Below are 27272 nucleotides of genomic sequence, written 5' to 3'. Positions count from 1 at the left end.
TGAGTATGAGTATGGGTAAGGATTTTTTTTTCGTTAGATAAACAGATATGGATACAAGTAAATACTATTTCGTACTCGTTAGGTAACGGGTAATTATATAAAATAAATTACGTCATGAGAAAAATGTATGCATGTTATTGTAAGAAGAATATTATACTAAACATGTTATTTTTTTATTTGAATATTTTGTTATTTAGTTAACGAATTGAATTTGTTAGAAGAGTTATTTGTGATTTTGATTTGTATATTTATATTTTAATTTTATATATTGGTAATTGTGATTGCATATGTATGACATGATAAGTTTTGATAATTTATTTGTAAAACTAATAAAATTATTATATTTATATTATCTGTTATTCGTCCACTACCGTTTTGTTACCCGTTAACTTAACGGGTATGGGTAGGGTATGGGTAAGGTATGGATAAAGTCAATTTTTCGTAGGTATAAGTATGAAAATAGTTGATACCTACCCATATCGTATCCATTGACACCCCTACGTCTACATGTAAAAAAAAGTTAGTTTTGGAATTAATTTTTTCAAAAAGTCAAGTGGTCAAAAAGCGTTTAAAAAATGAATTTATTAACCTTCTAATTTTGACCGCTTGAGTTTATACTAAATTAATTTGAATGTTTAAAATTTTGTCATGTAAATGTATCACTGGTAAAGTAAGCAGATTTGAACGGTTTGAATTTATTATTTGAAACGTGAGTTGAATTGATGAACTTAAGTTCTTACTCGAGTACAGCTGTAAGGCTGTATATCAGAATCAGACCGATGGACTTGGGAATACGGAATAGTAGAATATATCCTATTTTGTTTCAACTGTCTGACATTCAATTTCAGATAGTAAGACTAAGATAGAGCCATGAATATATAGTCTGATTCGCTTCATGATTTCTGTATGTTGCTTTTAATATTCGTATAGATCGATCAAACGTACGTTCACAAATTAACAAGTAAATCAGATGGTTCCGACCGACCGAACGAACATCAAATCGATTTGAATCCAACGCACCCCGCTTTTCTTGAATGTACAAAATCGGACAAATATTGCTCTTGAATAATTTTTTATCAGATTATCTTAGATACCGAGCTGAGGCTGATGATATTGATGCTACTTTTTTGGATCTTGACTTTACTAATGAGAATATAGATCCGTACTTGAATTATCATATTCTTATTGAATATGGATTTGTACGTAAATCTTGTAAAATTTTAATTAATTCGTATTTGATCATACTTAAGTAAATCCAATTCAAACACAATTACTTACAGCCTCGAAGTGTTGATATCCAAAAGTCCAATTTAAAACGGTGACAGTTCTCTAACAAAAAGCCCAATATCTGACTAAGAAATTTGCACCTGGGCCAGGCTTGGGAGATTTATGGATCTCCTCTGCTACGGCCTCTTTACTCCTTATCCTTTCTCCTCCATCCTATTCCTATCTCTTAATACGAACCTGCGAGAAGTGAATTAAGCGCCTGGCTCACATCCACTCAGACTCAGACGCAACAATGGCTTCTCTCACAAGCCTTGTAATACCAACCCCAATCTTCACCAAGCCGAGAACTTCTCTTTCCTCGAGGTCTACGCCTATCACCATCGAGTGTTCGTCTCGACCGAAGAAGAAGGCCACGTCACACCACGCCAAGACCCGACCCAAGAAGACCGCGAAATGGGACATGAAGCGTAAGCCCACTCAGTACGCGCCTCTCCCACCGCTCCCTCCTGAATGGACGCTTGTGGAGTCTGGAAGTAGCTTGGCCACAACAGCGGTAGCAGTGGCGGAGGGGACGGACGTTGACGCTGAGTAGTGAAGTGAGTGGAGACTGGTTGTGCTTCTATCTGTCTGTCTATCTATCTATCTATCTATCTCTATGCCTTTTAATCATGTAATTCTGCTTCAAAAATTTGTTTGAATGTGCACATTATGTGTTTGTTGAAATGCTTCTTACTTTGTTTGTATTCTGTGTTTTGCGTTTCTTTGGTAATTGTCGGGGTTTTTAACCATATCTGCAAATGGAAAAATCAAGTTAGAGTAAAGACCTACGAATTTGATGCAAATGTAGCGTAGCTCCTGGAAATTGACATTTATGGTCTTCTATGTTATACTGTTCATGGTAAAATGTTTATCCTGTGGAAGCGCCGAAGCGGGCCGTCCGTTGGGATCCGACCCAAATTGGTCGAATGTAGGGTGCAAATGGTCATATTCGCTTTTAATTTTTAGATACGGATCAGATATCCGTAGATATATACATAACTTTTTTTTTCATAATATATATCAAACTAAATGGTATATATTTACTATTCAGCTATAAATAATTAAAATTTAAAATTACATCCGTATATGTATTCGTACAGATATTGAACTTCTGGATATGAATTTGAATATGATTGAATAATATCCGATCCGTTTACACTCCTAGTCGGATGCATGCTCAAAACGGTTTGATTCGCTTCATGATTTGTATGTGTCATTTCAATTTTGCGTGATATCAATATTCATGCATGCCACGGAACGATGTCGATGCGATGCCCATTAGACACATCCTGCTCCGTTATCCTATTCCTATCTAATATCTATGAAATATTTCAGCTTTATACAAACGAGTGTTAACTCAATTTACTAATCTTGTATTAACAAGTACAAATTCTATAAAAACACAGCCTCCCTTTACATGAATCAGATAATATTCCTAGTTGGGTCGGAGGCCCCTATCTAAAGCCCATCGGAGCCCTTAATTATGGGCCTTAATCGGGCTAGTGAGCAGTGTGCTAGTGTTATATGCAATTTTGGTATGTTAATTATTAGTGAGAGTAGGATTAGAGTGTTCTTAAGCTCATTAAGTTCTTTGGTGAGTTTAATTTCAGTATATATTAAATTAAATTTAAAAGATAAATTTAATTGGTCTTCTTCACGAATTATGTATTTATATATCAAATTTTTTACTTTTTAACTTTTCAAATTAATTTAGTACAAGTCAAGTGGTCAAAAAAAAGAAAGTTTTGTAAGTTAAGTTTAATAAATTTTTTTTTTGTTTTTTTTTTCAAATTAATTTATACTACTTTTTTAACCGTCTTGGGGGGGATTCTAGTGGTATCTATTTTTCTCTTCTAATTCCTTTGATTGTTATCAGAAAAAGTTTCTTCTGGCTATACTTTCAGAAAAATAGCATAAATTTTCTGTAAGGTTCTCGCTGTGGTCTTATTATCGTATTAATTCTATAATATTTGACGTATAAATGCATCATTTAGAATCATTTTGATAAATTTTAAAGTTAAGTTCACTGAAAGACTTAAAGGCTTTGTGATGGGCCCCGCCTTCCACGCCAGCAATCGACTTAGCGGGATTCTAATGGTAGTGGGTTTTGCTCTTCTAATTCCTTTGATTGTACCGGAGAAAGTTTCTTGTAGTTTGTTCTAATTTTATGTAATTTTTGGTTTTCACTGTTGTGTTATTATCATATTAATTTTATAATTGTTACATGTAAATGCATTATTTAAAATTATTTTGATAAATTTTGAAGTTAATTAACGGACTTAAGAACAATCTAGCTCTACTATTATTGGTAAAACAATTCACCAATTTAGGGCAATTAACATTTCCCGTCATTATAAGTTACCGTTCTTGTTTTGAAAATTGTCAAAGCTGAAAAATAAAAGTTTTGTTCGGGAACAAGTAGATTTGATATGGCTCACCTGTTAAACTAACGGATAAATTAGGTTCATAAATTTTACAAATGTTAAAGGTTTATCAATTGATTTTTTTTTTTTTTTTGTTGAGAAAATTGGAGGGATATCTTACATTTAATTGACAATCATGATAATCAATAAATAATTATCAAAATAATGCAGTCGAAATTTTAAAGATGTCCCTAATTGATATAATCCGTGAATTGTGTATTTTGGAAGCGGGGTTACTTATAAGTTATAAGCAATTTGGAAAATTATTTTTTTATTGCCACTCGATTGACCAAATAGTTCTGTATAGTGTACTAAATTGGATAAACAATCTATAAAAAGTAGGAATAAATTTTGACTGTAGTAAATACAACTGTTAAATAAACTATTGAATCCGACTAGTATGACATCGGTGTTATATGACACTAACTTCAAAATTAATTGAATAGACTTTAAACGATTAATCTAAACCGTTCAAACCGATGTACTTTAAGAGTGGTGTGTTTACATGATTTTTTTATTTTATTTTTTATATTTTCGAGTTGTTTTAGTATCAAATTAAGCGGTAAAATGTTAAAAAATGAATGTATTTAAATTAACTTAAAAACTCACACATTTGACTGCTTGACCTGATACTAAATAAATTCGAAAAATTATAAATTTTGATATAAACGCACAACTAATGGAGTAGATCAGTTTGAACGGTTTGAATTCACCGTTTAAAGTCAATTCGATAGATTTTAGAATTGATGTTATATATTATGAAATGACTTTGATGTTATACTAATGAGACTTTAAACTGTTTCCTAATATATTATTTATTTTTTGAGGAAAATTCGTAATTTAGACCGTTTGATACCCGCCACACCCCTGTTTTGCATATTGTTCACCAATCCAATCCAATCCAACCACTCTCGAGTCTCGACCTATTTAATGCCCCTTGCATTGGAACGATTTTTGTTTGGCCGATTTCAAAGCCGCAAAAACGACCAAAATTTTGTCGCAACACGACGCACCTCTCTCCAATCACTAGTTCACTACACGCATTATTGCGCTTCGGAGTACTCCATCGTCACCACAACAAAAGCTCAACTAGACACGGAACATATTAACTGTTCCTCCCTTATGCCCACTGATATGTGGGTCCAATATTCTAAAATTTATAATTTGGGACTAGTTAGGAGTTCGTGACCAAATCTTCTCCTAGTTTACGGCATTGCATTACCCCACCGCACAAAGTCTCGAAATTTCTCATGTATATCCGGTGTGATTACCGAAAGAAGCGGTGATCCGATCCGATCCGATCGACCCTTCCTTCTCCAGTTCTCCTGTTCCTTTTCCTGCTCCTATTCCTATTCCTTGTCAGTTCAGTTTTGTTAGCGGCGAAATAGGAGTGAAAATGGCATGTCTACAGTTGGCTCGATCCGGCCTGGTGCCAACCTTTCGCAGCTTTCCGCGCCACCGCTTTGTGACGGGCCCTGCTTTCCACGTCAGCTGCCGTCTCGGCGGAGATTCTAATGGTATTCCTTTGTTTGCTATACTTTTGGAAAAATAGCATAAATTTCTGTAATTTTTGGTTCTCACTTCTCACTGTTGTTGTTGTCTTATTATCATATTACCAAATTGTTGTGGATAGCAATACAATTATACAATCTAATCCGTTGCCAGTATTTCTGTTGCCTTCTCACGCCAGAGTTTCAAAACTGATTCTAGTACTTCTAAAATTTGGTATCTTTATTTAAAAAACTTTTGGAAGGGGAGGAGCCACCGGAGTCCCTCTTCATGAAAGAGTTGAAGAGGCGAGGGATGACACCAGGCTCCCTTTTAGAGAAGGATATTGCCGAGTCCGAACAGGAGACTGACAGTAAAGCGGGACCCACTGGACCCATCTCCGGCCTGGAATTTGAGAAGGGTATATCAGACCAGAGGAAGCGGTCAATGGCATTGAATAGTGAGGGCCTTGAGGTCCGTGTTTTCATTTACAAGTAGAAATTTTTAATTTTAGTATTGATTACTCATAACTTAACAGACTCGTAATCTAGTACACTACTGTTGAACACTGTCTAATGGGAAGACCCAAGAGAGAAAAGAAATGGAACAACCATACCATAAGCAGATATGGCCAAATTATCCAAAGATATATAATACTAACCAACGTATTTCTAAGCAGTTTGGTTTCTCTGAAGTTTAATAATTTTTAACGAGGAAGACTGAAAACCTATCCTCTAAAAAAGACTCTAAAAAAGAATAATAAAAAGAGTTGAGCCCCTGAAAGTTTGATTAACTGGGTTATTGTCAAGGTGACAGTATTAAAGTCTTCGTGAAAGGTCCTTTAATCATTGAATATTTCTAAATTCAATGCCTCAACTGTGGAGTCACTATCTATGTTTTTTTTTATTCAAGTTGATAAGCCTTTTAAGACTTAACAGTGCAGGAATAGGTGATTAGTATAAAATAAGAATAAAATTGAGGCACAGTTGAAGCAAATGAAAGTGATATTTAGAGAATTCTATCAGCTTCTCTAACCTGTACAATAGTACAACCACTGGCGGACCCAAATGGATACAGGGGTAGGCAAGTGCCTACCCCTGGATTCGATTTTTTTTTTTAGACGTAGTGATATTTTATACTTGTGCCTACCCCTGAATAGATATCATGCCTACCCCGAATGTATTTCACGGTCCAATGGAAGAAAATTGCACGGAAAAGAAAGTCAGTCCAGACTGATTCACGTAAAAGAAAGAAAGAAAAAAAAAACATAGTCTGATTCGCTACTCCACTTAGAAGAATCGTTGATTTGTTAGGAGAAAAAAAAAGATCAACTACTAAGTATATAAATATGTATTATGAATTGGATCATGTGTCGTGTTGTACTGTAACTAAATTTGGAAGAATGGTCATGGCAAGTGAATGTTCAGAGCACATTAATCACGCCATGACATGACGTGTTATGTTTTGTCATATTTAACTATTTTTTTCATAATTTAGGTTAGTTTATTCAGGATTCGCCATGCTATTACGATCTAACGATCCTAATTATATGTGACCGCACGTGTTGTGCTGTGACTAAATCTTTTACGTGATGGGCCTTGTCGTGTCAAATTTTCGAAAGGTGGTGTTATGAGACAGGACACGCGAGTCATAGCACGTAATCGGCACATGTGCTCTGACAGAACCGTGTTGTGCTGTGACTTTTTTTAGATCCCTATATGCTACTTTGCTCTGATTCATCAAGAGAAAATTGCACTCATAATATTTTGTGCCTACCCCTTATCAAAATCCTGGATCCACCCCTGAGTACAAGGTTTTCATATCAATTGCTTGACTAAACATCTAGCAGTTAAGTGTGTTATGAGCAATTAAGCTACTACAAACTTAAAACTCTGTTTTTTAGGTCACCTATTTCAAATGATTCCGAATTTAGCTGGTTCATAATTTTAGGTACGCACACAGCCTGACTGGTACTGCATGGTTTATAAGGGGCAATTTTCATATGTTCTTAACTCGCACTATTAGCAATGTATCTGCAAAGACTTTGATGTCGTGATAACATAATTTAATGGTCAAATGTCTGATATGACTGATAATAAAAATGGAACAGCTACAAGTATACAGTATACTCGATTAAGGTTGGTACAAGTTTTTGTCTTATGTGGCCTGAGTATCGTTTCTAGATATCAAGTTTCATTTATTTTGATTTTAAGTTATGATATATAATGGAAACTTTAAATTTTCTTTGATACTTGACAGGGTTTGATTCCAAGGGCAAAGTTGCTGTTGTCGATTGGCAGCACCTTCTTTTTGGGATTTTGGCCCCTTATGACAGTTACTATCGGTTTATTCGCAATTCTGTACTTTGTAAGCCCCTTTTATCCTTCTCCTTTTTTTCTTCGACATTTTTTCTTTTCAAGAAAGTTTAACGCTTTTGAGAAAAATCAAAGGTCCACTTAATTGAAGTGGCTTTATGCTAAAAATAGCAATCTGTATGTTCATTGCGGGCAATTTTATTTCCCCCCCTGAAGTTATAGAGGTCATACCTAACTCTTGACCTGAGCCGGCCAGCCATCGGGTCAACAAAGCCAAACTTGATCTGACAAACACACTCTGTTGGGCTGGTCTACACTGGATTTGCTCATGTCATGTTCGGTTGTGCGGTTGACCATTTCAAGTCAACATGCCAAGTTTTTAAATCTGGAACCTGGGAAGTGGGAAGTGATCTCAATGCATATTTGCATCTGGAGCCTGAAAAGTGGTAGTAATGCATGTTGCATTTCATCTGTTTAACTGAGCTGCTTCAAAATTGACTGTTTATGTTTGGAAAAAGTAAAGGAATTAGCTCTGAGCACATTGATCATGTAATTACCCCTTTGGCTTAACGAAACTGATCATCAACCAATTTATCCATTTTGCCCTGGTCGGGTTGTTTTCATCACCTCAACCGGTCTTATTTGGGTCAACAATCAGCAACCTAATATTTTCTGGGCCTATGCTTACTCTTGATATATGTAGTATTTTGGACCGAGCTTCCTTCACGATGCAAGCAAGACACCAATCTCACCACCTCCTTACATTGATCCATACACACTTCTTGAAGATGAGCGGCTATCTGAAGCTGCCAAGATGTGAAGAAATTATAGTTTACAGATTACTTAGATGGTAGCTACACCCATGTTGAACTTGTGCTGTATTCTTTCTAAATCTCCTGTTTCACACCCATAATTGTAAATTCACATGTCAACTTCCATGTTCTGTATTTAATGTTACCATAATCAGTGTGAAGACTTTATTTTCTATCTTACAAAATATTTTACACGCATCACCAAAATATGATGATGCTAGATAGGAGTTTTACTTGAGGATATATTTGATTTACAGCAATACTATAAAAGAAATATCTGAAGCTATTGGTGCATTATTTCTTTATCATTTGAGCAACCTTTTGCTCAATAGATATATCTAAATTCAAGCAGTCAACAGGTAAGCATGATTTCTTTATCAAATTGAACACTAATTTAGTTATATTCCACAGACCATGAATTTTTTTTTTGCCACTGTTCTGCTTTTTTTTTTTTTTTTTAAAAACTCCATATTGATTGATTTGATTCCCAGTGCTAGAATCCAAAAAGAAAAAGAAATGAGATATAGTTATTTGAGCTTTGAGAGTGGCAAAGCGGGGGCAAACGTATCTTTAGGAAAATCCACAAAATTCTCCTCCTAAAGTGTGGGCATAGTTTTTACAGGTAAAACACAACATTTGTGTTTCTATGTGAACTATTCGTGATATGGAGAGGTCACGGTATTTGTTTATATTAAGTAAAATAGATATAGTCTTCCAACTTAAATATTTACTGCGAATTTTTCAATTGTACTTCGAACATGTGACAGTACCTTTCCAGGTTGGTTTTGCAAGCAACAAAGAAAGAAGCGATCCCTTAGTTCCATATCTAAACCAAGATGAATTTACAATTATTAAAAGGAGGTTTCATTTTTTGGTTTCTCAAGTGTTAATGAACCACTTATCCAATTAGACACTAGCTTTTAGTGTTTTCTTTTCTTCAGCAAATGCTGAACATTTACTGTATATACCAAATGACCCCTCCAAACATTATCGAGAGGAATTCGTGCTTGAAAGTTCTCATGTAGTACCGAAAAGACAGGTACTTGTTTCAAAGCTTGAACTGCTTATTGCTAAAGAACAAACTAGAACATAATTAAAAAATGGTCTGTGCATTGAATGGGATATTTGGTCGCAACTTACCGAGTCTTTAGATCACGCTGTTGAATTTTGGTTTGATTGAGAATAAGCTATTTTTAGGATTAAACTATTTGGAATAGTCTATTTGTTTTGTTGGGTTAGAGTAGTTAAAATAGTAATTTCACTTTTTTGTCTTACTAGAATAGGCTATTTTTAAGAGTTTGGAGATTTGGCTATTTTTTATTTGACTCTTGGTTAGGAAAAAAAATTCTAAGTCTCTTGGTTACCCAAAATTCGAGTTTGATTCTCTCATGACTTTGCAATGTCTGCGAAGGTTTTAAAAAAAAAAAAAAATGTTGATCTGTTATTCCTACAAAGTGTTAGGTTATAAAATAATACTGATACGACACTATTCCAAAGAGAGAAATATGTTTGGATTGTATTCAAATAAGAATAACATCACGAATATAGAAATAGTGCTATTCATGATCCAAATATACCAGAAGTAAAATAAAATAAGAGCTCCGACAGAAATACAATGAGTTGCGGTGTACCATTTTTATATTTCTTCTGTCACACTTCAACTGAAGTTTATAGAGAGGAGAAATAGCACAAAACATTGCATTGCCCCGAAAGATTAAAAATTGTAGTATGTAGTGGAATAAACTAGAACCAAGTTAGTTTGCAGTGATTTTGCATTTGATCCTTTCTACTACATCAATTTGTTAGAGTGCAAGCTTGCTTGAAATCAACATGAGCCATACTCTGTACACATATTTCTACTTTGGAATGTCAGGCTTTTGCTATATGGTATTGATAGCTCTTAGAACATAGCATAGCACCAGCCAGGGTATATCAACATTCAATCTAATCTGATTACACATCCTCAAAGTGAAAACTGTACAAAATCTATTAGGTACAAAATCAACAACAAAAACATCTTCTGATTCCCTATTACTCCTCATCATCATCACTATTGCTATTGCATAAGAGGCACAGAAATGCAAAAATCATATTGCAAACTTAACTGAAACTATATCGGACATCACATACTTCACATCCCAAATAATTAATTAATAAGATATGAAGCACTACATTATCGGAACTCAAAGAGAATGCAAAAAAGCAATATGCTATGCATCTTACCAGAAACTCATTACTGATATCCTCAGTGCCAATTACTGTAACCGAGCCGTTTGATTAAGGGAAGGCCATGCTATCTCATCATCAGAGGTATGGCCATGCACCCAGAAATCGGTACAGTTTTTGCGGCAGCCATGATTGTAGGGATTCCTAAAACGGCCCTCAGGCCCTTGGAGATACTCATACCGCCTGGAGTTTGCCATCTCATTTGTTGTAATGTTTCTAGCTATCTGACATGCAAAACAAAGATAAACAAGTACATTAGTTTTATTCTTTTTTTGATAATGTACTGTACACCAGTTTACTTGGTTCAAGTTTGGTTCAATTTTGACTTCAAAAACCAAAAGTGAATCGATGCAATCTTAGGATTTGTTGTATTTGCAAAATTCCAACAGGCTGCTTTTTTCAAGCACGACAATTGCAGAGTGATTTTGCAAGATCATCAGAGACAACAGAGAAGTTTGGAATTTTTTGGAAGGTTGGACATGGACCTTTTTAGGTACACTTTGAATGACTGAGCATCAAATTTGGATCAATTGGTTAAATTTTCATATGATTAATGCAGTTGGTACTTGAGGTAGACATGAAGAAGGTGATGCTACATTTAGATCAGCATACATTGGACAGGGGTGTCAGTCTCATACAAAAGTTTGGTATATGTCAAAGGCATGACATGTTTCCAAATGTTACAGCCGAACAAATCACTCCTCTTTAAAAAACAAAGAAGTGAATAAAGATTATAACCTGTGATACCTGAGCCACTGTTAGAATAAGGGCTCCGGTTAGCATAAAAAAATCCAAAAAAATAAAAAATGCAGCTCCAGTGTGCCTCATCACCATGTAATGGATCCATTTCTCAGTTGGATCCAGCACCACTGGCTCTGTCCAAACCCCTGTCATCATATTACAATTAACAAATATAACAAAGGTTCCAGAATGACAGTCTGTACAATTAATGCTCCACATAAAAATTATCAACTCCCAGAAGCAAAAGGTAAACCAGACAAGCCCAAAAAGCAAAAAGGTGGATAACAAAACCATATTGCATGATAGTCAAAATGCACTACTAGTCTGCTACTGCTGTTACCACACTGTCCTTGATTGTTAATAGTCTAGAAACAAGTGATGCCAAGAGTACTTACGGTGAATGCCAACAGTAGCACCTATCAGCAATGTTGTTGTTCCCATACAAAGAAACACAAAGAAGTCCCTTTTATTCCTCTGCAGTTCCATAAAAATAATATAATTTTCCAAAAATGCATAGCTAGAAGAACCTGAAGAAAGAAACAAGAGAGATCATTGCTGGAAATAATATTACCTTTCCAACACAATTAGAGATCCACGGGCAGTGGTGGTCGAACTGTTCCACACAGTGTTTGCAGGTTGGACAATGCTTTGATCTAATAGGTCGTATAATCTGATAGAGAAAATAAAATTAATAACACGAAGTAAAAGATTCAAGAGAAGAGCTGTCACGTATAAAACACTGGTAATAAGTTAACAAAAGAAACCTTAAAAAAAAAAAAAAGTTAACAAAAGAAATAAAGCCAACATTGTTTCATGTTCAAACTTCAAAAAAGTCTTTTTATACTTTCAAGTTTCTCCAGTACTCAACAGAAAAAAAAAAAAACAGAGATTATTTTATGATTTGGATTTTGGCAGCAGGAGAACAAATAGATATTAATTCGGTAATTCACAAACTATTCATCTAATATGCATAAACTGCATCCTTTCCTGTCAAATGTGAGGAAAGATAATGTTGAATTCAAAAATTTTCCAACAATAACTTTTCACTCTTTTGACAGTGCTCAGATCATGTGAGTAGAGTGAGAAAGAGAGAGAGGAGGGTAAGCAAGAATAGAGTAGGCTCGTAGCTGGTCACCGCAACCTTTTCTCTCTCTCTTTGCATAGACTGATAATGGTGAGTTAGTTACTTGGATAAAGCTTTATTTGGCCTTCTTCCGAAAAAATATTTAAATCAATAACCTTCTCTTCTCATTTTAAATTTACACAATCAATTATTTTAATAGTTAAACATATTCATTTGATTAAAAAAAAGAAAGAAATATTCATTCAAACACTCTTGAACAGCCCACCAAAAATAGAAAATATAGAGATCAAATGAGACGATACTTTATGGACTGTTGTATTTTTCAAAATGTTATAACCGACTTCTCTCCAAACTCTTACTAAATGAGACAATACTTATGAACTATTCCTAAATTTCTTTTCATGAATCTGAACCAATTTCCAGACCTTGCTGAATTTTTCCATAATTCTCAATTTGTTACTATGGTACTCCACAGCTATATGAAAACATCTCCTGGTTACCAAAAACTAGCAAGTTTCCAATTTGGCTAGTATATGAAGGAAACAATTATTTTGGACAGATGATCAAACAATAATAAAAAGATGGATATTAAAGAAAGGTCAAAGATAATACCTTGCAAGTGGGGCATAATTGGGACCAGTTGCCAGTCCAAACAGAGGAATTGTTTAGATCAGTCTCCAATAATGGATCCTATCAATAAGACCACTACTCATAATTACAAATAAACAAAATTTCAAATACCAATCAATATGTTTCTTAGATACTTGCTGATAGCACCCAGCAGGATAAAAGAGCTATAGTAAGATATTAATCATATTCTTATCCGAAATGCTAGTTGTCAGTTGCAAGTAAACAGAAAATGAGTATCACGCAAACAAGTGTTCTTCAAGGTTTTACGAGAAATAGCATAATATTTGGGTGTAAACAGAAAATAACAAGAAAAGAATGGTACTTTGCATACCTTTCCATCATTGGGACGTCTAATATTTGATTGGATGAAACCTGGATCTTTTCTAAAAGAAGGTAAAAAAAAAGTTCCAGTATCAGTTATGTTAACCAATAAATCCTAGTGCTTTTCATAAAATACTATTGCAATGGACATCACTTTTCAAGTAGAAAGTCACCTGCTACATATGTAGAACATATAAATCGATGCGAATGCAAGAGAAATACCCACCCAGGACCAAAACCCAGCGACAGCACCTATCTTTGTAAAATTAGGAACTAAAAAGAATAGTACAGAAGTCAGAATTTCTTTTTCTTCTTTTGAATTAAAGACAAAATTTAGAATTCCACTTGTAATAAACAACAAGAGACAGAAGTCAAAATTCTGCTTTCTATTTACAAATTTTTGTATACTCATACAAACTGTTAACTATCATGATATTACTCTTAAAACAAAGTAAGAAATAAATTTCTTTTCCAAAAACACAAAAAAAAAATCTCTTGACCCCTCCCTCCCTCTCAAAAAAAGAAAAAAAAAAGAAACCTTTTTCTTCCTTTCTTCTTTTGAATTAAAGACAAAATTTAGAATTCCACTTGTAATAAACAATAAGAGACAAAAGTCACAATTCCACTTGAAATAAACGACAAGAGACAAAAGTCACAATTCTACTTTGCATTTACAAATTTTTGTATACTCATACAAACTGTTAACTATCATGATATTACTCTTAAAACAAAGTAAGCAACAAAAAAAATCTCAAAAACATGAAAAAAAATTCTCTCGACCCCTCCCTCCCATTCAACTTAGAAAGACACCCAACACATCTCATCTCTCCTTACTATTTATCACTATTTGTACACAATGGGTAACTTTCGATAAATAGTGTCGCATGGGTGAAACTAGTTATGATTAGAGCACATCTAATATTTCTCATATTTCAGGGCATTTATATTTCATAGGGTCAGTAAACTATTAGGTACGCGATTAATGATTTTGATCCCAGAAAGCTAGAGTATCCACATACCGAATATAATCTTGCTTATGAAAAGGAGAATGAGTAGAACTAGTAAAATTAACAGGATAGGGGCATATCCAACAATTCCAAATCTGCCAGCAAAGTACTTGACTTCCCAGCTCTCTTTTAAAGCATTTGTCTGCAATAAGCAGTGCCAACACAATGTTTATAGAACAACAGAAGAAATTGTAAAGTAGCTTACTACCCCAGTAATAGCATAAACACTGTATTAGTAATACCCCATCTAGCATTTTCCTTGGGACTGTCATTTTTCTATAGGAACGTCTGTGTGTGGTAGTGTGTTTTTCTTTTTTTTTGTTTGGAGGGGGGGGGGGGGGGGTGTATCATTGCAGTTAGGACTTTACAAATGTTTAGCTTTGAAAGAATCAGTTGGTGCAAGTAGTCTTTTCTAAATGCTACACCCAAGTAAGAAAAAGATGAAGGGTAGTCAGCTAAAAGCCCACTGCATAATCACATTTGGGGAAAAATGAATTGTAAAACTCTAAATTCTCCAATCTTATGTGATGCAATATCCTAGAGCTCCAATCCTTTTAAGCATTAAATATAAGTATGATAAAATACTTCTAGTGCAGCTAATATAGTGACCTCCATCCTTGGTCCTTCATTAAAGCATATTACAAATGTTGCAGATGTAGTAAAAGACTACTAGGTGGAACAATATGGCAATTCCTAGTCACAAATGTCGACCAGGTGGGAGCTTTATGAGTATAGGGACATTTTTTTTTAAATCTCCAAATGATAAAAACTGAGAACATACAAGAATGTTCGCAAGATGGCGATGACCTTTATCAGCTGCAAGCTGAGCAGGAGTCAAACCGCTAGTATCCTTAACAAGCAGCTCTTTTTTGGTACCAGCATGAACAAGAATGGTACACACCTCCAAGTGACCTCTTACTGCAGCCCAATGTAAAGGGGTGCATCCTACAAGGAATAACAGATCATAAATAATAAAGCATGTATAGATCAAATTCTTATATGGATAAAAATTAAAATTTGTTTCTAGTTGAATGAATATACTGCCAGAAAGCCAGAAAAAAAAGGACAGAGAGCATACCATGGCTATCTTGGCGCCCTTGATATGCATCTCTAAATAGCAATAGCCTAACTGTATCTGTATATCCCTTATAGGCTGCCCTGGAAATGAAAATCCAAACTTATAACTCCATGTAGTTCTCAAGTTTGAAACAAAGGTGCTTATAACTAATACAGAGGGGTGTGGAAATCAACATGGATGCCTGCACCAGGAGATGTCAAAGAATACTTCATTTTGCTATTTTCATCAATGCCTTTCACAGACTAAAGAAAGAGTTTGGCATACCAGTGTAAGGGGCTCCTTCCATCATTATCCAGAGCATCAAAATCAACACCATATTTAGAAATAATATGATTCAAGAAAGTTGTTTGGCCATACTGAGCGGCAACATGAACTGCCTGATTCAGAGATAAGAGATTATTACACTCTATGTTTTCTATATGTGTATACTTACTGTGAGAGACAAAGGAGAAAAATAAATTTTGCAAGTTGTACCCAATATTTCATGATACTCGCAATTTGGAAATGATATTCAACAATTTAAACCTTTGCAGATAATTGCCATTCAACTAGTGGAATGGAAAAAGTATATTGTTGACAATTCTGTCAATTAAAAGAAAAGGGTAGAAGATTAGCAATTCCATCCCTCCTTTGGACGCAAAGGGAAGGGACATATTAGACTTATGTGATTGAGTATTGAGTTATTTTTCAAAGTTTGGGCTGACCAAATTCATACTTAGAAGTGCCTTTTTCAAACACAAAATACTTGGTTTGTTTGCATTTTGTAAGTGGCCACAGGATATCTGTATGGATTCTGTGGCATTACTATTGCAGGAGCAGACTTAACCGGTCTTGCATCCCAGTAACTTGTAACACACGAGAGCAACTTACACAAAAAACCACTAGCAAAAGTATATATTCTAAATTTGTTAAATCAGGCTTGAGACGTGAAAATGATGGGGTGATATACCCGATAACCGTGAATGTCAGCAGCCTCGGGGTGGGCTCCATTCTGCAGCAAAATGTCAGTAACCGGTGTAGCTCCACGCACTGCAGCCCAATGCAATGCAGTCTGTCCTCCAAGGTCAGCTGAATTCACATCCCCTCCATTCTACCACCAAAATTAGAACAATCAAGTATCATAAATACATCTTAAAGTGGCCAATTTTTTCTGGAAATGTTGGCAAAAGACACTCCCAGAAATTTTCAATTATTTATCTAAGATTGATATCCAAATATTCTTGGGATACTTGCAAATGATACAAAAATGTGAATGTGACTGAAAAGACACATTTAGTTAGACTATCTGGTCCCTTAATTTTAAATGGTTACTTGTCCTCATTGGTTAATCTACATTGAGCTAAAGTAAAAAAAAAAAAAACAGATTGCTGGGGTGGCAACTTAAAAGAAAATAGTTTAATTCATATGGAAAGACAGTGTAAGCATGTTTTGCCTTTGCTATCCATGGCCCTAATGATCAGTTGTGAAGCTAATAATCTTGGTATAAACTGGAAACATGAAAATATTTTTGGTTTTATTTGGAAAAATAATTTTGCAAGGGGGTGTTATGCAAAGAACTTTTGTGTTGGTTCTGTATTTAGGAGTAAATCTTAAAATAGGTGGTTGAACCCAGCTAAAGAGGGTTGACGGGTCTTAATTAAAAGCATTCAAGACAAACTCTGTAACTAAATTTGATAGTTCCATGTTTTACTCTTAAAGCTGAAATCATGTCAAGTCCAGAGCCAACAAAGTTATTCCACCAGTATCTATTTTCTATTTCAAGCAATGCATTCCAAATATCAACAAATAGCACACATCATATTTAATTTCAAATTTAATTTCATTTTAGTCCTTCAAAGAAAAGAAAAGAAAAACAGCTGAATATTCTCAGGTAGTGTTTTCTAGATTAGAATGAGAGATTTTCTAATTAGGTTTTAGGATTGGGTACTTGCCTACTTGGAACTTAATGTTATAATTATATGAAAATAAGAATGTAAGATGAAGTAGATTTGTTGCTAAGCTAATATTTTTCCGTTCTTCCCCTGCCATTTATTAATGGAAGAATTGGAGTATGGAATCAGTAGGAAAGTAGGAATAATGCTTAAATGTAACTTATAGCTACTGTATGGTTTACAATATCCCTCGTAAACTCAAATTTAGTTATGCTAGATTACTAAGAAAATTAATGCGCTTACCTCGATGATATATTGAGCTATTCCCGGGAAACTATTGAGCGCTGCCCATTGGAGAGCGTAGTAGCCATTACCATCGGGTTTGGATAAAGAAGTCCCGTCTTTCTCCACGAACTCGCGAAGCTTCTCAAAATCTCCGTACGCAGCGGCGCCGTACACGTCAGAAATAACATTGCTCTGATCGGAGCGAGCGTTAATGTCAGGATTTGCAGTGGAGGTGCCGTTTTGCTGGTGCTTCGGATCAGACACGATCTCGATCTCGACATCTCCAGTCGCCATGGCGATATGGGACTGTAGTGACGAGATCCTTTTCTTGAGGTGTTAGGTTTTGTTAGGTGCCTTTTGTTTCTTCTCTTCTTATATATCCTTCAATTTGTGTCTGGTTTTTGTCCATTATTAACTAGGCAGCATTGATCTGGGCTGAGGTCAGCTTGGAACCGGGGAAGATAAAGAGAAATTGCTGACTAGACCTGGTTCAAAGTGTATACTGAGGACTTTTACCAGTTGGGTTGGGTGACCATGAATGTTACATTTTGTATGGGTTTTGTCTGGTTACTTACACCTGGTCCATGAATAGATATAACTTGATTTATTTTATGCTTTTGCTGGTAGTGGTCTGGTCTGGTGGATTCATAAGATCTGATAGATTGGGAAATGATCTGAACAGAAATGGTTTAGAAACTTTTACTGTTTTGTTACATAGGCTCAGGAACCATTAAAAAATGCGGATGGGAGAATTTGAAATTGATGTAAGTGGACCGTGTCCAGGTGGTAGTTAAGATATTCGCTTTTTAGATGAAAAGAGAGTACAACTAAAGTCTAAACTAATCTATATTTATCCATTCGGTCTCAGAAGGTTATTGAAATGGTTGATCCATCCAATTTCCAGAGAGCGATATCAATACGTCTTTGGTCTTTCTTTCACACGGTACACGTGAGAAAGTATAGATTTGAAAAGAATAATGAAGCCTCTAAACTAAAGTTGTATTTCAACAATAATCGCATCGAACGATGCTTCATCCCCAGACGGCCCCAGCAGCCAACCTAGACTAAACTTTGAAATTCTTGATTTCTCTTTCTTTTTGTTTTTATTTCTGATGGAAGTTTCCCGACGACACTAAATTTCGTTTCCGAAGCGCATTTACAAAAATAACAAATTAATTTCAAAATATAGATTTTCAAAATGTTGGGCCAAAATGCAAATAGGGCTCACAGCATATAACGATGGGTGACCAACAAATTTGAAAATCCTCTGAATGAAGAACGATATGCACTACAATTATGAATTATCTAATTGTATCGCAATTATCAATATATTATTTTCATCCCTACACTTGTCAAATCTGCCCTGACCCGACCTCATGTAGTCACAGTCACAGCCAATAATAATTCTTTGACCCAAAACCAAAGGGCACCTGGAGCTGACCTGTGTATCAACTAAAATATATTTGCAGTGTGTATTGCTACAAAGCACAAGGAGGAGATGGTTAAGGCTAGCTGTTAGTTTTGTGAATTCGTATCCTCTCCATTAACTCAGACTTTGAATTAATGCATAATGAATCCGAACCGTTCAATCCGTGTAGGCACGAATATTAAGAGATCTTCCTGCATTTCACCTTGGAATGGATTGGATCAAATTCTAATCGGACAGCTAGGCTCTGTTTCTCTAAATTCGAATCATAAACAGATTCGGACCGTATTATCCGGATCCGTTTACATCTCCAACTCTAAAGATTTTAAGTGTTTTTAAAATTTAAAAGGATAAATCATGAGCTTTTGAGGGAAAACGTAATTTCAAAGTTTTTGAGGATTACCATAAAATTTCCCCTATAAAAAAATCAAAACCCCCTCTCCCCCTCCGCCGAAATTTTTAAATATACCATACCCCAAAAAATAATAAACTAAACAACCACGTTTTCTGAAAAATTCAAATTTTGACACGGCCTCCTCCCCTAGATGCAGCCCTGATAACTATTGAAGAACAGTAAAAGAGAGAGAGAAATGTTTTCTTGATTTTTGATTTTCCATGATTGTTACATTTATAGAGAGGGCTATTTATAACTTGTAGTATCAGCCAACAGATGCTTGATAACTATTCTAACAAACTAATCTAACAACCTTTTCATAACAAATATGCTAACAACCTTTGACCATAGTCAAAGTTGTGTTATCACTATCACCCCCCTCAAGTCCTGTGTAGATGGAAGAACACAGAGCTTGGTACGCAAATTGGTAAACCGAGATGTGCCTAGGCTTTTGGTTAGAGCATCAGCTAGCTGATCTTGAGATGACATGAATCGGACAACTAGGCGACGAGAGGCAACCAAGTCCCGAACAAAATGTATGTCAACCTCAATGTGTTTGGTGCGGGCATGATGGACTGGGTTGGCAGCAAGAAAAGTCGCACCATAAAATCGGAGGAGCGATATGATCAGAAATTAGCTCTTGAAGAAGGGACTGAAGCCACACAACTTCAGTAGCAGCAGCGGCAAGTGCCGGTACTCTATCTCTGTACTAGACCGAGCAACAGTTGTTTGCTTTTTGGAAGACCAAGAGACAAGAGAATTTCCAAGAAAAACACAATAGCCAGTAGTTGTCCGGCGGTCATCAGGGCTGCCAGTCCAGTCAGCATCTAAGAAGACTTGAAGAGAAAGATGAGAAGAGGGTCGAAGAAGCAGACTATAGGTAACAGTGCCTTTGAGGTAGCGAAGCAGCCACTTGACTGTTGTCCAGTGAGATTCAGTGGGAGAATGCATGAATAGGGAAACCTGATTAACCCCAAAGGCGATTTCAGGCCTGGTAATAGTAGCATACTGTAGAGCCCCCACAATACTTCTATACAGATGAGGATCAGGAAAGAGATCACCTTGAAGTTTGGAAAGTTGGAGATCACTTTGCATAGGAGTAGAAACAGATTTTGCGCCGTCCATTTTTGCTCTATGTAAAAGATCATCAATATACTGACTTTGGGAAAGAAGCAGACCCGAATCAGTAAATGTAGCCTTGATACCCAAAAAGTAAGAAAGGCAGCCAAGATCTTTGATGGTGAAGGTAGCATGAAGACTAGAGATAGGATGGTCAATAAAAGGCTAAGAAGTGCTGGTGATAACAATATCATCGACATAAACAAGAAGATAAATGTCATCATGAGTAGTGCGCTTAATAAAGAGGGAAGAGTCAGAATGAGAAGCCACAAACCTAAGAGAGGCAAGAAAGTCCCGAAGTTGGTGAAACCACACACGGGGTGCTTGCATGAGACCATAGAGGGCCTTTTTGAGGAGACAAACATGATGAGGGAATTCAGGATCAACAAAACCCGGTGGTTAAGCCATGTAAACCACTTCGTTGAGATCGCCATGAAGAAAGGCCTTGTTCACGTCAAGCTGACGAAGTGTCCAGTCCTTGGAAAGAGTTAAGGAGAGAAGAGTGCGAATGGTTGCCAGCTTCACCACAGGACTAAAAGTTTATGTGTAGTCAATTCCCTCTTCCTGTGTGTACCCCTTGGCTACAAGTTGAGCTTTGAAGCGGTCAATGCTCCCATCAGCTTTGCGTTTAATGCGGTAGATCCATTTACAACCAACAATATGTTGATGCTCGCGAGGTGGAACAAGTTCCCAAGTTTTGTTTTGAGCAAGGGCATTAAGTTCAAGAGCCATGGAACGTTGCCAATCAGGAGAAGATTTGGCTTGAGTGAAACAAGTCGGTTCATGGTCAATAGAAGGTGAAACCGTGTAAGTAACAAAATCTGAAAATTTTCTTTGGATCCTTGTATTATCCCTTGTCCGAGTAGTTAGTTGGTGAGTGTGGGGGGAAGGGGCAGGAGGTGAAGAAGAAGGTGGAGGAGAAGGTTGAGGTGAAGGGGATGCGGCCCTCAGAAAAGGTGAAGTGGTCAAAGCTGTGTTATCACTATCAGGTTCTCAGAAAGGTGGCCGCATTTAAGAAATGCGGCTGTGTCAAAATTCGAATTTTTCAAAAAATATTGTTGTTTGGTTATTTTTTGGAGTACAGTATTTTTAAAAATTACGGCTCCCTCCGACTCCGAGTTGAATAAAAAAGTTTGTGAAGAAACATTGTTATTATCAGCATTTACGAGTTTCGAGCTGAAAAAAAAATAGTCAATAAATATTTTTGCTATAAAATGAAATTTGTCAAATGTTATAATCCTTTTAGATTCTTTTATTAAAAAAAAAAAATCAAAATCCCCTCCGTCAGAGTTCGATTCGTTTGCAGAATTAATAAATACGAAATACAATAGTGTAGGGGTTTCATTGCGTTAATTAATAAATGAGGGGTAGAAATCATAATTTTCTTCTCTTCGTGTTTTCGAAGCAGACAAGCAGTCTCTGAGCTTTTATCTCCACAAATAGATTCTCCTCCAGTCTCCTGGGAACTCAATTCCAATTTCCAATTTGATTGCTGCATGACTTGCTCTCTCTCGTTCGCTCGCTAGCTAAGTTTAATGGCGTCGGAAGATACTCCAGCACCTTCTTCTGCATCTTTTCATGTAAGTCCTTCAATTGAACTATTTTATTTCATTCCAAATTTTCTTTTCCTTCATTGTAAATTTTTCACACTGCGTCGATGCGAACTACCAAGTAAGTGAGTTCAAAATTGAGTAGTGAACTATAGCTTTGCATTTTGAATATGCTTTTTCATTGAATTCCAGATTATGGTAATGTGCCTTAGTTAGGCGTTACAGAGTTTGTTTGAGATGTAACAGTAATATCCGCATTCTGGTAGAGAAGTGTTGAAGTATGCTGGAGTTCCCAGTGTAATCTTCAATGGATGGATCCAGTCCAGTCAATGCTCTATTACAGTTCAACATTTTTTTCATGCACACCTTAAAATTTTATATTTACATATGTACATTGTCCTTGAGTCTGGAACAATCATTGAAAGGTGTACGGCTATGAGGTCTTAATGAAAATGTGCATAATTGAAGGATAATTCATATTTATTTTTCTGTTCTAACTGCAGCTAATATTGGGATCGTCATCTGTGGCCAGAAGAAAGATTTTGACTGAGATGGGATACAAGTTTCAAGTCATGGTGAGTTTAAAAAATTAAACCTATTTTAATTTCCTTTTTTTTTTTTGGCAGTGATGTCTTCTTTTAAAATTAGTTATTTTGCTTGTGTACACAGACTGCAAATATCAATGAGAAAAGTATTAGGAGAGAAAAACCAGAGGAATTGGTTATAGTTCTAGCAGAAGCAAAGGTTAGCCAAATTCATCTTCCCAATTAATATACACAAGTTAATTAGCCCATGACTATGCATATGTTTTGATTTACAGTTATATATATATATGTTTGAAACTTTAGAAATGTGAGAAACTTATTGTAAAATATACACATATCAGGATTTGCAAACTTCGCAAACTTAAGTTTATACGTATTAGACATATGACTTTAGTTTAGGAAAAAGTACTTCATTAAACGTGACATTTTTATTCTATAAAGGGCTTCCATTTTTTTTTAATAACTTAATTTGCTTTATTATGATAAAGGGTTATTTTGCTCACGTTCTAATATTTCCCATTCAGGCAGATGCTATTATGTCAAGGATGAATATTTCTGACTATAGAAAAGATGGTGCTGATCCAACTTTACTAATTACTTCAGATATAGTATGTCTTATTTTGATATTTTCGAAATCTTTATGCCATCAATCCAATGATTTAACATCAGAAGTGGTCTTATAAGACGTCTCGGTACCATGTTACTATTGGAAAATGAGAAATGCAATGCAGAACCCTAAGCATAGGAAGCATCATATATACCATAAAAACCAAATTTGCTTCAAAAGATAACCAGACTTTCTTTAGGACTACTCTCTCTATGATTGAGGAATGGAGGAGGATTATGTTAGGTTGAAAAAAATGGCGGGGAAAATATGTGGCCTGATAGCTAATTGCAATAGATTATTGTTTTCTTTTTGCAAATAGAACTCTAATTTCTCATATTTGCAACGAACATGCAACAGTTTGAGTTATTTTAGAAATAAACACCTAATTTAGGATAGTTCGATGAAAATCACATATTACCATTAAATTTTTATAATTTTGCTCCTTAGCAAATGGAATAAGACCAAGCCTTGCAGATTTACACACAAGGTACCTATTTTGAAGTGTTGCTGATGAAATATAAGAAAGTTAGGGGAAGTTGTGATAATTTTTTTGCTCGACTTAACATTCATTCACCTGTCTTTGACTGAGGCAACTTAGCTTATCAAAATCTTCTCTTTCACCACCAGTTTTCAGTTTAGCTTAAGCTATATTTAATTTTAAATATCACACTGTTGGGTGAAATACAGAAGATATGGGGTTAAACTTGCAAATTTCTGATGTATTATATAACTGAATTTTTAATGTTTGAACTTCTGAGTGAATCTAGGTGGTAGTGCATAAAGGAATCATTAAGGAGAAGCCGACTACCAAAGAAGAAGCATGCCAGTTTCTAAAAGGTTGATTCATAATATTTTAACTTTGCCTTATTATATATTTTTTTGTCTTTTTTTATGAAGTGAATTATCTTCATCGAAAAATAAAATAGGATACTCTGGTGGGCATGTATCGACTGTTGGATCTGTTGTAGTCACCAATCTCAAATCTGGCAAGAGATGCAGCGCTATTGACATTGCAGAGGTAAACCACCAACCCAATCACTGGCACCGCCATATATAGGCATATACCACTCTCTGACCAAAAAGTGCGGGGAATTTAGCTGAATTTGGCTGCAAAGTAAACACTGTTAAATATTCCCTGGTATAAATTTTTAACTTGATATTATACATTTTATGCTTTTTCTGAAACATACTTCATTATTATTTATATGTTTACATGTTTTGTGGTTCTTTTCTTTATACAATTTTTTTATCTTCCTGACCTTTTTTTTTTTTAAACCTTTATGGCTGAATTTTAGTTGAATAAAACGTGCTTTACAGTACCTGGAGGTCTATTCTGTTACATTTGTTGGCTTTTGTGTGCATATTCTCTGATAATTTGTTTGGAGTTGTTCTCTGTTGATTTGAGAAATAAAAAGGTTCGACAAGGGCCTTGGTTACATTTTTGAGTGAGTCTATGGTACTATGCATATTACGATTTGGCACTGTGCTACGGCTCTATATTCGAGTTTTCAAATCCTAACGGTCGATCCGAACCGTTCATCTCGTTCTCCATATTAATATGTGTTTGGAGACCAAATTTTACATTTTTTGAAATTTTTTTACTATTTTTTTAGATTTATTGAAAATCACTGTTTTTGGATGGTCCAGAATTTTCAGATCAAGTGATTTTCTAAATATCTAAAAAAAATAGTAAAAAAATTTCAAAAAATGTAAAATTTGGTCTCCAAACACATATTAATATGGAGAACAAGATGAACGGTTTGGATCGACTGTTAGGATTTGAAAACTCGAATATAGAGCCGTAGCATGGTAACAACCCGTGATATGCATAGTACCATAGACTCACTCTACATTTTTTTAGACCTGTTTTTGATAGCATAATAGGACATAGAATGACAATCAATTTTTACCATGCAAAAAAAGGAGTAATCAGCTTTGGTAGGTGAAAAAAAAAGATTGTAGTAAAGAAAAGATTTGTAACAAGCATTTATTGGAAACATTTGAAAAAATCAAAAAGGGGGAGGAGAGAGAAATAATACTCATTGGGCTCAGGAATCTACTATTCCTGAGCCATACAATTATGAAACTTTTCTTTTTTTCGAAATACTAAAAAAAATGCAATCAAAACCTATGACCAAGAAACATGAATGAAAATCTATTTCCTTTATCCGCCACAGTTGTAGATTACATTATAGTCGTTTCATGCTATCGTCGCTTAAGGAAGGTCAGGCTAATGACATAGAATAACAATCAATCTTTTCAATGCAAAAAAAAGAGTAATCAGGTGTGATAGGTGAAAAAAGAAGGATTGTCAAAAAAAAGATTGTAGTAAAGAAAAAATTTGTAGCTAAACATTTATTGGAAACATTTGAGAAAATCAAAAAGGGGGAGGAGAGAGAAATAATAAAATTGATTTAAGAAGATCTAATTAAGAATTTGATTATAGCCTTTCCTCAAATATTTTTTTTATATATGAGAATATTGAATTCTTTATTTAAGAATGGGAAGAAAAACAAGAATCGTGGTTGGGAAGGTTCTAGTAGCAAAAGCCATTGGAATCGATATTTGATATATTGGAATAATAGCGTTTTGTTATTGATTGACCCTAGACGGATAAAAGAATAACTAAAATAAAAGAAATCCAATCTATTAGTTATTTGCAAAAATACAAAAAAGGAGGAATTTTATATGCCTCTAGGTATACCAAAGGTGCCTTATATTTTAAGATACTGCATCATCTTCTACTAGGACTAACAGTATGGTGTGCTAATTGCCTGTTGCAGGTGTACTTCCATGAAATACCAGATGAGGTCATTCAGAACTTGGTAATTTTTTTTTTTCCATCTCTCGTCTCACTTATTTTATATTTGCATCTGTTCTTTTTATTCACTACTTATGAACAAAGTTCAGGTTAATTTTGCAAAGAAATTTAGAACAACACTTTTTTGCAAATTACAAATAACACCTCAAATGAAGTAATAGGATCACTTCTTGACCAGCTCATACATATCAAATCTTGACATCTCTGTTCTCTTTGATTTGATTTTAATCTACTTTGGGCTTTAGGATAGAAGTCAATAACGCAAAGGCAAAATTATGATTGGTACACACTGTCCACTAAATACCAGGGTTTATTGGTAAGTTGTGAAACAGATTGTGCGTGGTTTACAAATGTTTAAACTATAGAAATTGTGTTTGTACCTGCTTGTCAGACAAAAGGCTAATCTAATTTGCAAGATTCGTATATTGTTACATTGGCATCTTAAGATTTTATTTTTGGTTGCCATTTTTCGATTTTGTAAATTTCAGATTGACGAGGGCGTGGTGTTCAATGTAGCTGGTGGGTTGCTTTTAGAACATCCCCTCATTTTGCCAGTTGTTGAAGCTGTGGTCAGTCATTTTATCTGACTTCATTATTTTTGAATTAAATACATATGACCATGAAAGCCAAAAGTGTATATTAGTATGTTACAAATTCTCAAATTTCCTCCTTCAAATGTTTACTTCTGAAGTCCTTCACAGTTTGCTCAGTTAAGTTTTTTTGCTATCACATAGACCGCCTCCTTATTACAAAGGCAACACTTTAAAAGTTCAAATAAATGTTAGGTAAACTTCATTTCATGAATGCCAAACATCTACATGTGGCAATTTGAGTATTTACAACAAGAGTTAAATGTGCGTTTAGCCTATAAGAAAATCAAAGAAAACAAATGTGGATTTGATAAAAAAATTCTTGATTTACAGATTGGTACAACAGATAGTGTGATGGGACTTCCGAAGGCTCTAACAGAAAAACTCATTCATGACGCATTGGGCTCACCATAGGCTTCTAAAGTACTAAAACAACTATTATTTTCCCAAAATTTTGAATTTAGTGATAGAAAGTTCACAGGTGTTTAGAAAAAGAAGAAGACATGTACTCGTTTTTAATGAGAAATTCATTTTTGATTCATCCTACGGAGCTTAATCAAGTTATTTGAATTTATTGCAACGTCTAAATAAGTTAATGCAATTTTGAGTTATCTGTATAGCATTTTGTTTTGCCACCAATTATATTAGATCTCATTTTGGCATCTGTGGCTGC

The 27272-nt window shown here is 35.1% G+C and overlaps 3 protein-coding genes across 7 annotated transcripts; 2 read left to right on the top strand and 1 right to left on the bottom strand.

The window, feature by feature from the left end:
- The first annotated feature begins 4914 nt into the window (after nucleotides 1–4914).
- On the top strand, nucleotides 4915–8489 carry LOC144565953 (tubulin alpha-6 chain). Its single transcript, XM_078315811.1, has 4 exons — nucleotides 4915–5206; nucleotides 5443–5651; nucleotides 7437–7544; nucleotides 8196–8489. The coding sequence occupies exons 1-4, from the start codon at nucleotides 5086–5088 to the stop codon at nucleotides 8310–8312; spliced, it is 555 nt and encodes a 184-aa protein (XP_078171937.1). The 5' UTR covers nucleotides 4915–5085; the 3' UTR covers nucleotides 8313–8489.
- A 1668-nt stretch (nucleotides 8490–10157) lies between these two features.
- On the bottom strand, nucleotides 10158–18196 carry LOC144565952 (Ankyrin repeat family protein with DHHC zinc finger domain-containing protein). Of its 4 annotated transcripts, XR_013515078.1 has the most exons (14): nucleotides 17566–18062; nucleotides 16341–16481; nucleotides 15656–15768; nucleotides 15392–15471; nucleotides 15095–15258; nucleotides 14326–14455; nucleotides 13480–13579; nucleotides 13317–13368; nucleotides 12968–13045; nucleotides 11843–11941; nucleotides 11667–11745; nucleotides 11269–11417; nucleotides 10264–10754; nucleotides 10158–10201 (listed from the first exon to the last, which is right to left on the bottom strand). XR_013515078.1 is itself a non-coding variant. In XM_078315808.1 (13 exons), the coding sequence occupies exons 1-13, from the start codon at nucleotides 17839–17841 to the stop codon at nucleotides 10560–10562; spliced, it is 1656 nt and encodes a 551-aa protein (XP_078171934.1). In that variant the 5' UTR covers nucleotides 17842–18196; the 3' UTR covers nucleotides 10158–10559. The 4 variants fall into 4 exon arrangements, 2 of the variants coding, with proteins under 2 accessions (XP_078171934.1, XP_078171936.1); XM_078315808.1 differs by having other exon boundaries at nucleotides 10158–10754; nucleotides 17566–18196; XR_013515079.1 differs by lacking the exon at nucleotides 11667–11745 and having other exon boundaries at nucleotides 10158–10754; nucleotides 17566–18068.
- Nucleotides 18197–21907: 3711 nt separating this feature from the next.
- Nucleotides 21908–27093, top strand: LOC144566468 (uncharacterized). Of its 2 annotated transcripts, none has more exons than XM_078316493.1 (9): nucleotides 21908–22066; nucleotides 22540–22611; nucleotides 22706–22780; nucleotides 23106–23189; nucleotides 23956–24025; nucleotides 24115–24206; nucleotides 25972–26013; nucleotides 26498–26578; nucleotides 26933–27093. In XM_078316493.1, exons 1-9 carry the CDS (start codon nucleotides 22022–22024, stop codon nucleotides 27011–27013), a joined length of 642 nt encoding a protein of 213 aa, XP_078172619.1. In that variant the 5' UTR covers nucleotides 21908–22021; the 3' UTR covers nucleotides 27014–27093. The 2 variants fall into 2 exon arrangements, with proteins under 2 accessions (XP_078172619.1, XP_078172620.1); XM_078316494.1 differs by having other exon boundaries at nucleotides 22019–22157.
- The last annotated feature ends 179 nt before the right edge of the window (nucleotides 27094–27272 follow it).

This window comes from Carex rostrata, chromosome 15, assembly GCF_964058835.1.
Source record: "Carex rostrata chromosome 15, lpCarRost1.2, whole genome shotgun sequence".
NCBI lineage: Eukaryota > Viridiplantae > Streptophyta > Magnoliopsida > Poales > Cyperaceae > Carex > Carex rostrata.
This window is presented reverse-complemented; position numbering and strand designations above follow the sequence as displayed.